The sequence below is a fragment of the Eschrichtius robustus genome, chromosome 19, assembly GCF_028021215.1.
Source record: "Eschrichtius robustus isolate mEscRob2 chromosome 19, mEscRob2.pri, whole genome shotgun sequence".
In the NCBI taxonomy this organism is placed as follows: Eukaryota; Metazoa; Chordata; class Mammalia; order Artiodactyla; family Eschrichtiidae; genus Eschrichtius; species Eschrichtius robustus.
The window spans coordinates 14,397,424-14,415,456 of NC_090842.1; the positions used below are offsets into that span (position 1 = coordinate 14,397,424).

The window sequence follows — 18,033 nt, forward strand, 5'->3', positions numbered from 1 at the left end:
TTCAACCTCAGATGGGGTTCGTGTCTATGAACCTCTGAGGGAGAGCAGGATGCAAAAGGGCAGGATTATGTGAAGCATAAGACAGCACTGGACACAGAGTCAGTGATCAACGAATGTTGGTCCCTCTCCTCCTACCTTCTGCACCACCACAACATCTACACAGTCTTGGGTCAGTTTTCTCGAGGGGAAATGTGCGGGGCTGACTGGCCGGTTGCAGTGGTGGACCACTCTGTGCCTGCCTTTTGCTAAGGGACGAGTGAGGGTTGCTACCTGCCGACTTGGTATCTGAGATTTCTTCATGGGCGGCTCCTCCTTTACGGGTCCCTGCTTTGGCTTTTTGTTCCTCCGTTTTAGCTCATCTTCTTCCTTCTGCCGCTCAAGCTCCTGCTGTAGCTTCTTTTCCTGCATCTCCTTTGCCAGTCTCTCCAGCTCCCTTCATCAAGCCAGGCAGAAAAAACAGAGTTCAGAGGCCCTCCTGCCCGAGCCCCTCCCCTGCCTGGGATCACTTGGTGGGAGAACATGGGGCAGAGCTTTCTCAGGCATAAAAAGAAGGAACAAAGAAAGCTGGGTATACAGGAAGGAAGGAAGAAGGAAGGAAGGGAAGAGAAGGAAAGAAGGAAAGAAAGGAGGAAGGGATGGCTCACATCTATCTTTGAATGGTCATTCAGCAAAACTGATAATTGAAGCTCAACTAAGAGGAATTCTCAACTGATCTGTATTTCTATTCCAAACTCCTTTCATAGGAGAGTGAGGCAAGGGCTGGAAATAAGCTTGATGTTAGCACTTTTAAAAAGCAACTTTCAAAGATCGTTCTGATATCGGTACAGATGAGGCCCAGCTTCCTTCCTACACTCATGTCGTAGGTTTAGATAAGAAGAAATGGTGTTTTTAAGAGCAGTCCCCACCCTGGCTAGCTTGGAGCCATGGTGCTGGAGCTGAAGGCCACATTCCTCTTTTTCCTTCTCTTTCCTTCCTTTCCAGCTATGGATTCAAACGTGTTTGCCCTGCTGCTAATGGCAGAGAGGGCACCAAGTACAAACAAGAGTGGAAGGGATAGCATTTCTGAAGATATGAAATCCATCTATGTTCATCTCTGGGAATCCCTAGTTGTTCCCGGCTGCTGTGGCTCTCTGTCCACTGAAGCTGACTCATCATGACTTCATGACTTCGTGTGTGTGTGTGTGTGTGTGTGTGTGTGTGTGTGATACAAACAAGTCACTGCTGACCTTGGAGGATCAGATTTGCATTTCCTAAGTCCACTGTGAGATGAACGCCTGAAAGTAATGACCTGGATGAGAAAGAAAAGCGACTCCTTTGAAATCCCAAAGCTGGGATTTTCATACCTCTGGAGGACTGGGCATGTTTACAGTAGACCATGCAGGAGAAGAGATGAGGGTATATGTACTGCATACTGCAGAGGACATAAAAGCTCTTTTGGGGCCAGTGGGAGGAGTCTGGAGGTGGAGGGAGAGGACAGAAGGGGGTTAAATTGTAGGCAAGCATCTTGGCCTTCCCCCTCCAATGTTTGGAATCCTAGGGAGGGGTAGGAAATAGACCCCACCCCCCCACTCCCTTAGCATGTTTGAAAATCTGAGGGCAGAAAGGACATATTTCTCGCTGCCCACCTGTATCTGAGATGACCTGAGATAGTGGCCTAAGTCTCTTGGGTGGTGTGGAGGGGATCCAGTCGTTCCCGTGTGGTCCCCAGGGATAGGCACAGAAGGTGGCTGAGAGGACTGGCTTAGGAGCCTGCCCAGGGTCTCTGGTGAACTTCCCAGGCTGAGGATCAAGGGACAGAGGCGGTGAGACCTCAGGGAATGGACAGCACCACCAAAGGCCAAGATGGTAGCCAGGGAAGGAGGAGAAATGGCTGAGTTATGCGGGTGCAACCACCATGCCCATGTCACAAGAATGTCCCCTGGGTCACCAGCTGTGGACACCTGAGCGCAGAAGTTGATGAGCCACAGTTGTCACGGGGAGCCAGCAGGAGCCCCAGGACAGCACAGGGGCCAGAAACCCCTCCCGTCATCACATTACATAACCTTTCCCTGAGTCCCAGCTGTCCCCAAGAAAGAAGGAAGGAGAGGAGAATGAAGACCTGGCAAGGCTGTAGCAACCAGCACCCTGGATGTGCAAGGTATGTGTTTCTGCTCTCAGCAGTTCGTCCTCTGGGTCTCCTGTGGCCATTGCTCCCCGGCTCCTCCACCCCCGATGACCACGGTCTCTGGGATGGGCCGTGTGTCTGACGGAAGTTGCTCCCCGGGGCTGCCCTTCCGTTCTGACAAGCCCCTGACACTGACCTTCTCTTCCTCTCCCGGAGGGCCTGCTGAACCTCTCGATTGAACACTATTTTCTCCTCCTCTGTCAAGGCATCATATTCTTCCTCATCCATGTTTTGCAGACGCTCCTTCTCTCTCTGAAGCGCTTCCCTGCGTTTGTGCTCTGTCGGGGGAACAAACAGGAAGGTGGGGAAAACTCACTCAGCAGCTTTGGCTGCAGGGTCCCCCTGTGGTTTAGCTCTCAGCCTAAACAGGCTGCGGAGGGTGTGTGACAGTGAGAGGTGGCTGGTGCCACAGGCGGCATTCCTAATCGCTGGTGGGGTTTCCTGCATTCACACAGTTCCCAAATTGGTTTCCATCTGTGGCAGGCTGAATAGAGGCCCCAAAGCGGTCCCCGTCCTAATACCCAGAACCTGTGAATATGCTACCTTACAGGGCAGAAAGGACTCTGCAGATGTGATTAAATTAAGGACCTTGAGTTGGGGAGATTATCCTGGATTATCTGCGTGGGTCCAGTATAATCAAAGAGGTCCACTACAGGGAGGCAGGAGGGTCAGGCCCGAAGAAGATGTGACGACAAAGCAGAGGGAGAGACGGAGATGTGACAATGGAGGCAGGGGTCAGAGAGCTGCGAGGCAGGGACCATGAGCCAAGAAATACAGGTGGCCTCTAGAAGCTGGAAAAGGCAAGGGAAAGGATTCTCCCCTAGAGCCTCCAAAGGAATGTGGCTCTACTGACACCTCAATTTTAGGACTTCTGACCTCCAGAACTGTAAGATAATAAATCTGTGTTAAGTCACCAAGTCTGAAGCAATTTGTTATAGGAGCAAAGTAACATACCACCCACTGACTTTACCTATTATTAGCACATGCCACCAAAGTGCTCAGGGCGAAACAACCATTTGCAGACCAAGGGGAACCGCCTTCCACACCCCACATGTCCTGAAGTGTGGTTCACACTCGGCACGAAGGCACTCAGCTTCTTCTGCACCTTCACCAGCACCACATTCTCACCTGACATTTCTGTAAGGTTGAGCTTTGGGCTCGGAGATCTACATCCTGAGTTCTTTCTCTGACACTTACCGAGGGCTAGTAATGGATCAGAATAATAATTCCTCCTTCATAGGGCTGTTGTGGAGATCACATAAGCAATTGTGTAAGTCACCTAGCCCAGCGCCTGGCACATTCATAAATGTTCAATAAAAATTAGATTTTAATATAATAATATTGCTACTGTACGTTGCCTCAGGATTTTTAAAAATGATTCAGGGAATAGGAGCCCATATGGCAACTGTGAAAAGCTAAAACTTCAATCTACAGATGATTGAGAAAATGAAAAGAGATACTCTTTTCCAAAAGTGGATCACTGAGGGGAAATGAGCTCTCTGGAAAACTAGGAATCTAGATGTTGAAATACTGCTGAGAGATGCCTGGTCATTCTTTCTCATTTTTCTCTGCATGAGAATAAAAGGAGACAGTCTTTGAGTTCTGTTTAAGAACTAAGAAAGCTCAGTGTTTGCAAATGTTTCCTTAAATGGAAAAGCATTATGATTGGTGTAGATTGTTCTAGAAGAGAGAAGTAAGGCTGAGTGAGGAAGGGCAGTGATGTGGCCAGCTGGGTCTGCTTCTGACTAAACTGGGAACTTAAGCTAACATTACTTTCTTTGTGTGTGTGTATGTATTTTTCAATCATTGAAAATTTTTTCCAGGCCACTGATGTAATGACAAAAAAGAAAAGGGTTCAGAGTTACACAGACCTTACTAATTTGCGATGTGACCTTACACAAGACTTTGGATACCTCTGAGCCTCATTTTCCTCATCTGTAGAATCGGGGCAGTAATCTTCATAGGGTTGTTGTGAGGATTAAATGACCCAAAGTGTCATTTAAAGACATTTACAGTGTACACCATGTCTGCTGCAGTGCGTGGTACACAGTAGACTAAAATGTAGAAATTGTTTCATAAAGTGATCAGCACCTCTGGTCTTACAGGAAATGCACAGTTGACTTAAACAAAACCGACAAGCTAATGCGTCAACTGAGTCAGGATGGGACCTGTGATCGGGTCGCCTCAGATAGGCTGTAATTACAGAGAAGATGAAGGGATGCAGTGTGATGTCGGGGGAAAGAGGAAGGTGCCTGCAGTCAGAAGATCTGGGTTCATCCTTCCTTCTATAATCTCTCAACAGGTCACTTGTGTCTCAGTTTGCTCACATGCAAAGTAGAAATAAGAACTCCCAGCCATCTTCCAGGGCAGAGGTGGGGTGCCAATGGGATGGCAAATGTAATAGTTTCATGTAAGCCATGGCATAGAAGCACTGTAAAAAGCCTAGAGCTCTGTTTAAAGGAAAGACCTGTAGGGCTTGGGACGGACAGCCTAGGAGGGTATGGGCTTGCCTTCTTGCTCCTTTTTGGCCTTCTCCTGGGCCTTCATGGCTGCATAATCTTGGGCCACGTTGATGACATAGATATGCTCCCGGGTGCCAATGGCCTTCAGCAGGCAGAGGAGAGCAGCAGCCGCATTCCGAGCAAAGAGCGTCTCCAGGCTGTCAAACACCACTCCTCGGTAGCAGTCACTCAGCTGAAACCAGAGAGCAAAGACAGTTACTGTGGCCACAAGATCATCTGTTCTCTAAGGAGAAAAGTTGCTTGTTCTTTTGTTGGTGCTTTTACTGGTGCTGCAATTGGTTCTGCAGACCTACTGGGTCCGGATGAAAATCCCATTCAACTGCCCTTCCACCTGCTAGATTCCAGGGGCTGTAATTAAATAAGAGAGAAAAATAAAAACATTTTAGCAGTCGTGAAAGATCTTTACCATACATATTTGTAGAGTAAAGGATTTATTCTGTCTCTATAGAGATAAAGAAAACAAACTAAATGTTAAAGCGAGGGTCTGGGAAGACCCATGAAGTACAGGGAAGGAAGATGCAAAGGAAAGGTGTCCCCATGCAGCAAGGGCAGCTGTAGCAGGTGGGCCATTTGTATCTTCCTTAGTGGTACTCCTGCCTTGGAGTATAATGGTTTTGATAACGTTAACTATTGTAGAACAGCCTTGGCTGTGCTGCAGTGTTACTTAAAGTGTAGTGCACAGACTGGCCACCACTGGCTAGGAATTGATTACTACCAGTTTTTGACAAGACAAGAATCTTGTGTCAGAAAATCAACTACTATAATCAGTAAATACACTATTTAGTTTAGCTGCTGTTTTTTTGCCTTGTAGGAAGACTTTGTCAATAAAGGAAGCAGTGCAAGCTCCGTATCTCATCAGAGGCCAGTACTTTGAGTAGCACAGCTCTCCTGGCTTATTTTGGGCTTTACCAATGATTCTCAGCCTTTATCTGGGTGCATGAAACACCTGCACACTTACTAGACCACTTAGCTCAAATCACCTGAGAGCAACAGTACCTTTAATGCAGTAGCGAGTTCAAACCTTAACACGAATCATTTCTGGTGATGACATTCCTCCTCTTCCAGGAACCTCAAGTCTAATTTTGTTATATTTAAATGCACAATTAATAGTGCGGCCCATTTTTGAAAACCAAAGCAAACACAGAACTCTAGGACACGGTGAACAATTTAGTTCTCTGTAAACCATAAGCAGCAAACCCTCCCAAATCCTGCGGATCTAGTTTTCTTTTAACTGTACACCACTTATGAAAAATCAAAACAAAAAGAAACAGTTATTGTGTTTCTGATTTTAAGAGCAATATATCATTATAAAATAATTCAGAAATGTATGAAGATTAAAAACCTATAATCTTGCTATTCAAAGATAACCACAGTTAACATGTACTTTAAGTGTTTTTACTATGTGTATGATATACATTTGTAAATATTTTTAGAGAAATATAATTGTGCTTTACATACTATTTCATAATCTGCTTTTTTCAGTTAATAACATATTGAACACTTACCTTTACCACAATTAACATAGCTCCAAATTCTAACTTTTCATGGCTCCACGTTATAATTTTTAACATACCACTGTAGGGCTGTACCATGAGTCTGTCTTTGTGTGTGTGTGTTTTGAAGGCGCTACCTTCTGCCCACTGGTCCTTTAAGGTGAATGGCTTCAGGCAGCAGACTGAGCCAGGGTCAGAGACTGACAAGGGCTGTGTCAAAAGGACAAAAGAGGGTGAAGAAACCCATCTTTCCTCTCCAAGACCCCTGGGTTCTGAGCTGCTGTGGGTGGGTGATGGCTCAGAATCTCAGTTCACAGCATGGGGACGATGTGTGAGCCCTGCATCTCTGTGCAGGTGGGTGTGGACGTACCTGAATACGCTCGGCCAGGATCTGAGTGAAGAGCTCCTCAGGGAGCACGCAGCTCACAAGCCCGGTATCACCTCCAATACTGGCGCTGACGCTGAGCCGGCGCTGCGTGGGTCCCGAGGGGAGAGGGCTGGAGGAAATCTGTTCAGAAAAAGAAGGATCAGGAGTTAGGACCCAGCTTGGTGTTCCAACAACTTGTACACTTACGAGTCATGTTACCTCGGGAAAATCATCTGATCTCTCTGGGTCTCATTTCCTCATCTGTAAAATGGGGATTGCATTGTAAAATGGAAGACTCCTATCTCACTTAAAGAACTTCTGCAACCGTCAAGCAGGAACACTGTGGAAGGTGCTTTATATGTGTCCCGAACAGCAAACATTTGTTCATGCATTCAACAAATATTTATTGAACACTTTGGATGCACCAGCGACCCCTCTAGTACCAGGGATACAACCACAAACAAGGCTGGCAGTGTTGCTGCCCACGTGGTCCTTGTGTTCAAATGCGGGGTGGGAGACAGAAAAGGAGCACATGAATATACAAATCACTGATATAATATCAGATAGTGATGAGTGCAAGGAAGAAAACAATCCCTTAAGGGAATAAAGAACCATGACAGGGTTTAACAGTGGCTATTTAGAGACCAGATCCTGAGAGACGGGTCTTTCTGAAAGGGAACAGCAAGGTCCCTCATCATGAGTGTGCTGTGGGTATGTGGGAAGCACACAGGAACCCAGGGCGACTGCAGCTGAGTGAGCAATGGGGAAGATGGTCAGGCTTAAAGTCGAAGATACAGCCAGGCCAGAACATGCAGGGCTTGTAGGATGGTAAGGAATTTGGATTTTATTTCAAGTATTATGGGAAGTTGTTGGCATGTTTGAGGCAGATAAATGATCCTGTTTTTCTTTTTAAAAGACCACTCTACCTGCACAAAGTAACAAGAGTGAAGCAGGAAGATTAGTTAGCTAGATATCTCTGTGGTCAAGGCAGCAGATGATGGCGGCAGGGACGAGGACAGTCATGGTGGAAGTGGCTGATACAGGGTATATTCTGGAAGTAGAGCCAATAGGATTTGGGATGGGATATGAAAGAAAGAGAGGCATCAAGCATGACTCCTTGAGTTTTGACCTGAGTAAGTTGGAAAGTGGTGAAGTTATTTATTAAGACAGGAAAGACTGAAGGAAGAACATTTGCCTTCTCTTGTTTTGTTTTTTTTGGGGGGAAAGTGTCAATTTTTGGACATAAATTTTGAGACATCTTGAAGCCTTTCAGTAGAGATATTTAACGTGAGTTTGGATATATGAACCTGAGCGTGGGGAGAAATTAGGGCTGGAGATAGAAATTTAAGAGTCATAAGGATAGTGAAAATATATTTAAGAAATGACGTGGATGAGATCATCTATAAAGAAAAGAGTAGATAACTTAGTCCTAGCCTACTCTGAAAACCTAGGAATCTGGAGGAGATGGAGAAACTGGAGGAGTGGAGGGAGTCATTAATGAGGTAGATGGGAAAGTAGAAGCATATGGTGTTCTGAAATCCAAGTAAAGAGAGCGTTTCCAGGAGGAGGGGGTTATCAGCTGCCAAAGAGGTCACGTGAGGTGAGGACAGAAAACTGGCCACTGGATTGGACAAGATGAATGCCAATGACCTTGAGAAGAGTAGCCAGTGGAGTGGTGAGGACAAAGGCTCACTGGAATAGGTGGAAGAGAGAATGGTGGAGAGGACAAGGAGGCAATCATCCAGCAACCCTTTGGAGGAATAGCTATGGAGAGGAGCTGAGAGATGAGGTGATACCTGTAGGGGGATCTGGGGCTGTGGGAAAGTATTTTAAAGATGGGAGGTAATACAGCATGCATAGACGATGATAGGAAGGATTCAATAGACAGGGGAGAAAAAACGAATGAGACAGAGGACACAACTGCAGGGATTTTGCCCTTGAATGAGAGAGAAGGGGTGGAGTCCAGTGCCCATGTGCAGGGGTAGGCTTTGGATGAGAGCAGGGGCAGTTACTCAGGTGCAGGGAAGGCATAGCACCAGGTTAGAATGAAGGTTGGCTGGTAGGTTTGGTGGTGGGAGGATAAGGTGGTTGTCTTCTGGTTGTTGCTGTGCACTCCATGAAGTCAGAAGAGAGATCAGTAGCTGAGAATGAGAAAGAGGCAAGTGTCTTAGAGGTTTGGAGAGTGGTAATGGCAATAAAACAGCTATCTTGAAGAGATGGACGGCAACTGTACTAGGGCAGATCTGAGGGTCCACTTGAGATTTGTGGCCTTAAATTTATTTAATTTTTTAATTTAATTTTTTTTTTTATACAGCAGGTTCTTATTAGTCACCAATTTTATACACATCAGTGTATACATGTCAATCCCAATCGCCCAATTCAGCACACCACCACCACCACCCCCTGCCGCTTTCCACCCTTGGTGTCCATACGTTTGTTCTCTACATCTGTGTCTCAATTTCTGCCCTGAAAACCGGTTCATCTGTACCATTTTCTAGGTTCCACATACATGCGTTAATATACGATATTTGTTTTTCTCTTTCTTACTTACTTCACTCTGTATGACAGTCTCTAGATCCATCCACGTCTCAACAAATGACCCAATTTCGTTCCTTTTAATGGCTGAGTAATATTCCATTGTATATATGTACCATATCTTCTTTATCCATTCGTCTGTCGATGGGCATTCAGGTTGCTTCCATGACCTGGCTATTGTAAATAGTGCTGCAATGAACACTGGGGTGCATGTGTCTTTTTGAATTATGGTTTTCTCTGGGTATATGCCCAGTAGTGGGATTGCTGGATCATATGGTAATTCTATTTTTAGTTTTTTAAGGAACCTCCATACTGTTCTCCATAGTGGCTGTATCAATTTACATTGCCACCAACAGGGCAAGAGGGTTCCTTTTTCTCCACACCCTCTCCGGCATTTGTTGTTTGTAGATTTTCTGATGATGACCATTCTAACTGGTGTGAGGTGATACCTCACTGTAGTTTTGATTTGCATTTCTCTAATAATTAGTGATGTTGAGCAGCTTTTCATGTGCCTCTTGGCCATCTGTATATCTTCTTTGGAGAAATGTCTATTTAGGTCTTCTGCCCATTTTTGGATTGGGTTGCTTGTTTTATTAATATTGAGCTGCATAAGCTGTTTATATATTTTGGAGATTAATCCTTTGTCCATTGATTCGTTTGCAAATATTTTCTCCCATTCTGAGGGTTGTCTTTTCGTCTTGTTTATGGTTTCCTTTGCTGTGCAAAAGCTTTGAAGTTTCATTAGGTCCCATTTGTTTATTTTTGTTTTTATTTCCATTACTCTAGGAGGTGGATCAAAAAAGATCTTGCTGTGATTTATGTCAAAGAGTGTTCTTCCTATGTTTTCCTCTAAGAGTTTTATAGTGTCCAGTCTTACATTTAGGTCTCGAATCCATTTTGAGTTTATTTTTGTGTATGGTGTTAGGGAGTATTCTAATTTCATTCTTTTACATGTAGCTGTCCAGTTTTCCCAGCACCACTTATGGAAGAGACTGTCTTTTCTCCATCATATATCCTTGCCTCCTTTGTCATAGATTAGTTGACCACAGGTGCGTCGGTTTATCTCTGGGCTTTCTATCCTGTTCCATTGATCTATGTCTCTGTTTGTGTGCCAGTACCATATTGTCTTGATTACTGTAGCTTTGTAGTATAGTCTGAAGTCAGGGAGTCTGATTCCTCCAGCTCCGTTTTTTTCCCTCAAGACTGCTTTGGCTATTCGGAGTCTTTTGAGTCTCCATACAAATTTTAAGATTTTTTGTTCTAATTCTGAAAATAATGCCATTGGTAATTTGATAGGGATTGCATTGAATCTGTAGATTGCTTTGGGTAGTAGAGTCATTTTCACAATGTTGATTCTTCCAATCCAAGAACATGGTATATCTCTCCATCTGTTGGTATCATCTTTAATTTCTTTCATCAGTGTCTTATAGTTTTCTGCATACAGGTCTTTTGTCTCCCCAGGTAGGTTTATTCCTAGGTATTTTAATCTTTTTGTTGCAATGGTAAATGGGAGTGTTGCTTTAATTTCTCTTTCAGATTTTTCATCATTAGTGTATAGGAATGCAAGAGATTTCTGTGCATTCATTTTGTATCCTGCAACTTTACCAAATTCATTGATTAGCTCTAGTAGTTTTCTGGTGGCATCTTTAGGATTCTCTATGTATAGTATCATGTCATCTGCAAACAGTGACAGTTTTACTTCTTCTTTTCCAATTTGTATTCCTTTTATTTCTTTTTCTCCTCTGACTGCCGTGGCTAGAACTTCCAAAACTATGTTGAATAATAGTGGCGAGAGTGGACAACCTTGTCTTGTTCCTGATTTTAGAGGAAATGCTTTCAGTTTTTCATGTTTGAGAATGATGTTTGCTGTGGGTTTGTCGTATATGGCCTTTATTATGTTGAGGTAGGTTCACTCTATGCCCACTTCCTGGAGAGTTTTGATCATAAATGGGTGTTGAATTTTGTCAAAAGCTTTTTCTGCATCTATTGATATGATCATATGGTTTTTATTCTTCAGTTTGTTAATATGGTGTATCACGTTGATTGATATGTGTATATTGAAGAATCCTTGCATCCCTGGGATAAATCCCACTTGATCATGATGTATGATCCTTTTAATGTGCTGTTGGATTCTGTTTGCTAGTATTTTGTTGAGGATTTTTGCATCTATATTCATCAGTGATATTGGTCTGTAATTTTCTCTTTTTGTCGTATCTTTGTCTGGTTTTGGTATCAGGGTGATGGTGGCCTCATAGAATGAGTTTGGGAGTGTTGCTTCCTCTGCAATTTTTTGGAATAGTTTGAGAAGGATGGGTGTTAGCTCTTCTCTAAATGTTTGATAGAATTCACCTGTGAAGCCATCTGGTCCTGGACTTTTGTTTGTTGGAAGATTTTTAATCACAGTTTCAATTTCATTACTTGTGATTGGTCTGTTCATATTTTCTGTTTCTTCCTGGTTCAGTCTTGGAAGGTTATACCTTTCTAAGAATTTGTCCATTTCTTCCAGGTTGTCCATTTTATTGGCATAGAGTTGCTTGTAGTAGTCTCTTAGCATGCTTTGTATTTCTGCGGTGTCTGTTGTAACTTCTCCTTTTTCCTTTCTAATTTTATTGAGTTGAGTCCTCTCCCTCTTTTTCTTGATGAGTCTGGCTAATGGTTTATCGATTTTGTTTATCTTCTCAAAGAATCAGCTTTTAGTTTTATTGATCTTTGCTATTGTTTTCTTTGTTTCTATTTCATTTATTTCTGATCTGATCTTTATGATTTCTTGCCTTCTGCTAACTTTGGGTTTTGTTTGTTCTTCTTTCTCTAGTTCCTTTAGGTGTAAGGTTAGATTGTTTATTTGAGATTTTTCTTGTTTCTTGAGGTAGGCTTGTATAGCTATAAACTTCCCTCTTAGAACTGCTTTTGCTGCATCCATTAGGTTTTGGGTCGACGTGTTTTCATTGTCATTTGTCTCTAGGTATTTTTTGATTTCCTCTTTGATTTCTTCAGTGATCTCTTGGTTATTTAGTAGTGTATTGTTTAGCCTCCATGTGTTTGTATTTTTTAACGTTTTTTTCCCTGTAATTGATTTCTAATCTCATAGTGTTGTGGTCAGAAAAGATGCTTGATATGATTTCAATTTTCTTAAATTTACTGAGGATTGATTTGTGACCCAAGATGTGATCTATCCTGGAGAATGTTCTGTGCACACTTGAGAAGAAAGTGTAATCTGCTGTTTTTGGATGGAATGTCCCACAAATATCAATTATATCTATCTGGTCTATTGTGTCATTTAAAACTTCTGTTTCCTGGGCTTCCCTGGTGGTGCAGTGGTTGAGAATCTGCCTGCTAATGCAGGGGACACGGGTTCGAGCCCTGGTCTGGGAAGATCCCACATGCCGCAGAGCAACTGGGCCCGTGAGCCACAACTACTGAGCCTGCGTGTCTGGAGCCTGTGCTCCGCAACAAGAGAGGCCGTGATAGTGACAGGCCTGTGCACTGCGATGAAGAGTGGCCCCCTCTTGCTGCAACTAGAGGAAGCCCTCGCACAGAAACGAAGACCTAACACAGCCAAATAAATAAATAATAATTAAAGGTGCTAATAATTTTTTAAAAAATGTATAAAACTTCTGTTTCCTTATTTATTTTCATTTTGGATGATCTGTCCGTCGGTGTAAGTGAGGTGTTAAAGTCCCCCACTATTATTGTGTTACTGTCGACTTCCTCTTTTATCGCTGTTAGCAGTTGCCTTATGTATTGAGGTGCTCCTATGTTGGGTGCATATATATTTATAATTGTTATATCTTCTTCTTGGATTGATCCCTTGACCATTATGTAATGTCCTTCCTTGTCTCTTGTAACATTCTTTATTTTAAAATCTATTTTAACTGATATGAGTATTGTTACTCCAGCTTTCTTTTGATTTCCATTTGCATGGAATATCTTTTTCCATCCCCTCACTTTCAGTCTGTATGTGTCCCTAGCTCTGAAGTGGGTCTCTTGTAGACAGCATATATATGGGTCTTGTTTTTGTATCCATTCAGCAAGTCTGTGTCTTTCGGTTGGAGCATTTAATCCATTCACGTTTAAGGTAATTATTGATATGTATGTTCCTATGACCATTTTCTTAATTGTTTTCGGTTTGTTTTTGTAGGTCCTTTTCTTCTCTTGTGTTTCCCAGTTAGAGAATTTCCTTTAGCATTTGTTGTAGAGCTGGTTTGGTGGTGCTGAATTCTCTTAGCTTTTGCTTGTCTGTAAAGCTTTTCATTTCTCCATCGATTCTGAATGAGATCCTTGCCAGGTAGAGTAATCTTGGTTGTAGGTTCTTCCCTTTCATCACTTTAAGTATATCATGTCACTCCCTCCTGGCTTGTAGAGTTTCTGCTGAGAAATCAGCTGTTAACCTTACAGGAGTTCCCTTGTATGTTATTTGTCGTTTTTCCCTTGCTGCTTTCAATAATTTTTATTTGTCTTTAATTTTTGCCAATTTGATTACTATGTGTCTTGGCATGTTTCTCCTTGGGTTTATCCTGTATGGGACTCTCTGTGCTTCCTGGACTTGGTGGCTATTTCCTTCCCCATTTTAGGGAAGTTTTCGACTATAATCTCTTCAAATATTTTCTCTGGTTCTTTCTCTCTCTCTTCTCCTTCTGGGACCCCTATAATGCGAATGTTGTTGCATTTAATGTTGTCCCAGAGGTCTCTCAGGCTGTCTTCATTTCTTTTCATTCTTTTTTCTTTATTCTGTTCCACAGCAGTGAATTCCACCATTCTGTCTTCCAGGTCACTTATCCGTTCTTCCGCCTCAGTTATTCTGCTATTGATTCCTTCTAGTGTAGTCTTCATGTCAGTTATTGTATTGTTCATCTCTGTTTCTTTGTTCTTTAATTCTTCTAGGTCTTTGTTCAACATTTCTTGCATCTTCTCGATCTTTGCCTCCATTCTTTTTCCGAGGTCCTGGATCATCTTCACTATGATTATTCTGAATTCTTTTTCTGGAAGATTGCCTATCTCCACTTCATTTAGTTGTTTTTCTGGGGTTTTATCTTGTTCCTTCATCTGGTACATAGCCCTCTGCCTTTTCATCTTGTCTATCTTTCTGTGAATGTGGTTTTGTTCCACAGGCTGCAGGGTTGTAGTTCTTCTTGCTTCTGCTGTCTGCCCCCTGGTGGATGAGGTTATCTAAGAGGCTTGTGCAAGTTTCCTGATGGGCGGGACTGGTGGTGGGTAGAGCTGACTGTTGCTCTGGTGGGCGGAGCTCAGTAAAACTTTAATCCGTTTGACTGCTGATGGGTAGGGCTGGGTTCCCTCCCTGTTGGTTGTTTGGCCTGAGGCAACCCAACACTGGAGCCTACCTGGGCTCTTTGGTGGGGCTAATGGCAGACTCTGGGAGGGCTCACGCCAAGGAGTACTTCCCAGAACTTCTGCTGCCAGTGTCCTTGTCCTCACTGTGAACCACATCCAGCCCCTGCCTCTGCAGGAGACCCTCCAACACTAGTAGGTAGGTCTGGTTCAGTCTCCCCTGGGGTCACTGCTCCTTCCCCTGGGTCCCGACACGCACACTACTTTGTGTGTGCCCTCCAAGAGTGGAGTCTCTGTTTCCCCCAGTTCTGTCGAAGTCCTGCAATCAAATCCCAGTGGCCTTCAAAGTCTGATTCTCTAGGAATTCTTGCTCCCATTGCTGGACCCCCAGGTTGGGAAGCCTGATGTGGGGCTCAGAACCTTCACGCCAGTGGGTGGACTTCTGTGGTATAAGTGTTCGCGAGTCTGTGAGTCACCCACCCAGCAGTTATGGGATTTGATTTTACTGTGATTGTGCCCCTCCTACTGTCTCATTGTGGCTTCTCCTTTGTCTTTGGATGTGGGGTATCATTTTGGTGAGTTCCAGTGTCTTCCTGTCGATGATTGTCCAGCAGCTAGTTGTGATTCTGGTGTTCTTGCAAGAGGGAGTGAGAGCATGTCCTTCTACTCCGCCATCTTGGTTCCAATCCCTGTGGTCTTAAATTTAAATTAAGACCATTCAGGAGAGATGAACGTTTTCTCTAGCTACGTTCAACTGCCCTACATGGAGGAGGTGGAGAATTGAGAGTACGATGAAGGGGAATGGGAAAGGGAGCACCTATAGTGATGGACTGTGAATCCAAACTGAGTAAGAAAGGAAATGAAGGGGTTGGTAGGCAGTGAAGATGTGAATTGGAGGTTTCACTGGGACCCATTATTTACCAGAATAAGTCATCCGGAAAGTTAGAAGATGGTTGTCAAAAAGTAGGATGTGTGATGTAGAGATCACGAGTCTACAGGTCACAGTGAATAAGGTCTAGAATATAACCACGGTAGTGAGTAGCTGAGGAGGCTGTGGACTTGAAGAGCCAGGGTGTTGGATTAAATATTGAAAAGATTAGGATTTCAAACTGGTGTTTTCCTGGAACAAGGTGATTTATAAATAAATGACCTTATATGACAGGTCATTTCTTCATCATGTGACATAGTACACATTTCTTCCATTTGCACCGTGACTAAAATTTCCATCATTGAAGAGTTCATGCTTTAGGAGAGCTTCAAGAAAACCAAACAGCCATCTCTAGGAAAAGCACTCTGACAAGGCGACAGCTGTCCAAACCACTTGATCCTGTAACACTGGAGCAATGCAGGAAGACACATGTGCAGTGCGGGTGGGGGAAGGTCTTTGAGCTCTGATTTGTACTGTGATATTGAACAGGTTTTAAGTTCCTATTTAGATAGGAGTCAGAATTGGGATTTTCTGCTGCCTTTGATACGTTCTAAAAAGCTTCGCTTTACTATCCAGATTGGCAGAAATGAACCAAAGAAAATCATTTCCCATGATACCCTATTTAAGAAATATATGGGTTCAGTTCATCCATAAACATCTAAGTAAAGAATATTATAATAGATCTTGGAGAAGAGGATTAAAAGGACGATGCTCCAGAAGAAATCGAGTCAATGGTTTCAGTTTTCAAGGTGCTAGAAGAACATGCAACTGAAGTGAAGATCATGTGACATCATCTGGCATAAATCCCACCCCATGGATGCCCCATCCAACCAGCATACCTCCTCTTACACAAAGACCTTCACCTCCACTCTGTCCACATGCCCCATCCAGTGCTCTACCATCTACTTGCCCCAACGACCCTCCATTCACCTGCCCCATCCAACATGTGTGATTCTCCTCTCCTCTGCTCCATTCACCTCAGCAACCTTCTCTGAAATGTCTACCTCTCCCATTCCCCCTATACAGCACTGTCAGACTGAAGCGAGACCCACAGACCCTTTTACTCTTCCTATTTCTCCCATTCTATTGTCCTTCTTTTAATTCCTTCTCTACCTAGGCCAGATTTCCTATACTGATGCCACTCTCAACTCCCTTGACCCTTGTTCCGAGCACACCCTCACACCTGCAATGATGACAACTTCTCCCTCTGCCTCTGAATAAGGGCTGCCAGGGGCTGCTTAGGGAAATCTTACAACCGTGAAGTTATGGCTTCACATCTTGCCTGGGCCATCAGCACTTTCAACTATCTTTTCTTTTGTCCACCACCAATTTCTGGTTCTATCTTCACAGTGGACACATCAGTGCTTTCTTTACCATTCTTCTCAAGCATGCTATGCAACCCAACCTCCTCAACACTGCCTGCAAAGACCATGCATCCTGCATACATCTTAGGGCCATTCAGCAAGACCTTCTCCAACCTCCATTTTCCACCCCGCTACCCCTACAAGTAGCCGTATCTATTTTCACCTTTATTGACTCTAGAGGAAGATGGCTCCCAGCTCCCTCAACTATGCTTAATCCTGCCCTCCCCGTTTCCTCCTGGAATCTCATTCCCTCTTGGGTAGATCATCACCTTATACTTCTCCAGGAGCTATCTTAATAGACCTGCTTGTGCCTCCACCTCCTTTCAGAGAAAGAACTCATTGACTCTGGGTTTGCTCCTCTAATGACTACTTGATCTCTTTTCCCTTTTTTTCAAATATCTTAGAAGCCTATACTCATTTGACTCGGCTTTCCCACTCACAACTCATCACCCACCTGTCTCTCACTGCGTCACCCACTGTCTCTGACTTCAGCACCTGCTATTCATCTCACCTGCTGAGATTGTTTTTGAAGTCCCTCGGCATGTGACTCAAACTCTCTGGCTTCTTTATGACTTTCCAAGGCTCCCCTGCAGCTCTCCCACAACTTATATTCATGGTTCCATCCTTCACATGCCTTTAGTAGTAGTTTGAGCCATATGAAATTGCTGCAATAGAGTTCCCGAGTGGTTGAATATTGGCAGTTTCATCTGGTTCAGCCTAATTCTTTTTACACACCTCTTTTGTCACCAATCTCTTTTTATTGCATATATTTGAATGTGTGGTTATCACCCTTATCAGACTCTTAGTGCAGCTTGAGTGAAAGAATTTTGCTTTATTTATCTTCACTTTGCCAGCACCCAACCCCATGCCTATAACACTAAAGGCACTTGTTTCACACCTGCTAGATGAACACTCCATTCAGGAGTGGTACAGGGACAGCACTCAGGCCTGCCTGGCAAGGGCACCTGTAGGAATGAAGTTGTGCTAACCTGGATGCAAGATGCCGAGGAGGAGGAGAAAAAAGAGAAGAGGGGGAACGGGGAGGAAAAATCCCAACCTTCCTTCCGGGAGCCCTGATTTGTACCTGTGGCGTTTCGGACGAGAGCTGGTGATGCTGCTTCTGAGACACAGAGCTGTGGCTGTCTGCTTTGCCTTTGGTAATGAGCACGCTCCCACGCACAGGCTTGGCAGGTTTAATTTCGGGAGTTACCAGAGTGGATTCTGAAGTTAACTTCCCCAGGGTCTCACTGCTCAGTCCTATTTGTCCCATGGCATTTTGGCTCAAAGCAGCAGCCTCCTGGGCTACACAGAGAGAGAGGGTTTATATTAAAAGTCACCTTAGGATAATAAGGAAATAATAGCGAGGATGGCAAG

General features: G+C 43.8%; 1 protein-coding gene across 2 annotated transcripts in view; it reads right to left on the reverse strand.

Moving 5' to 3' along the window:
- HYDIN (HYDIN axonemal central pair apparatus protein) overlaps nucleotides 1-18,033 on the reverse strand; it is a 348,607-nt gene that overhangs the window by 81,919 nt on the left and 248,655 nt on the right. The window contains exons 41-45 of one of the 2 annotated variants that reach the window (XM_068527442.1): nucleotides 17,717-17,961; nucleotides 6,550-6,687; nucleotides 4,675-4,858; nucleotides 2,301-2,442; nucleotides 271-433 (exon numbers count right to left, since the gene is read on the reverse strand). In XM_068527442.1, coding sequence (XP_068383543.1) covers nucleotides 271-433; nucleotides 2,301-2,442; nucleotides 4,675-4,858; nucleotides 6,550-6,687; nucleotides 17,717-17,961 — 872 coding nt within the window. The remainder of the gene's footprint in view (nucleotides 1-270; nucleotides 434-2,300; nucleotides 2,443-4,674; nucleotides 4,859-6,549; nucleotides 6,688-17,716; nucleotides 17,962-18,033) is intronic. The other variant, XM_068527441.1, reaches the window with a different exon arrangement.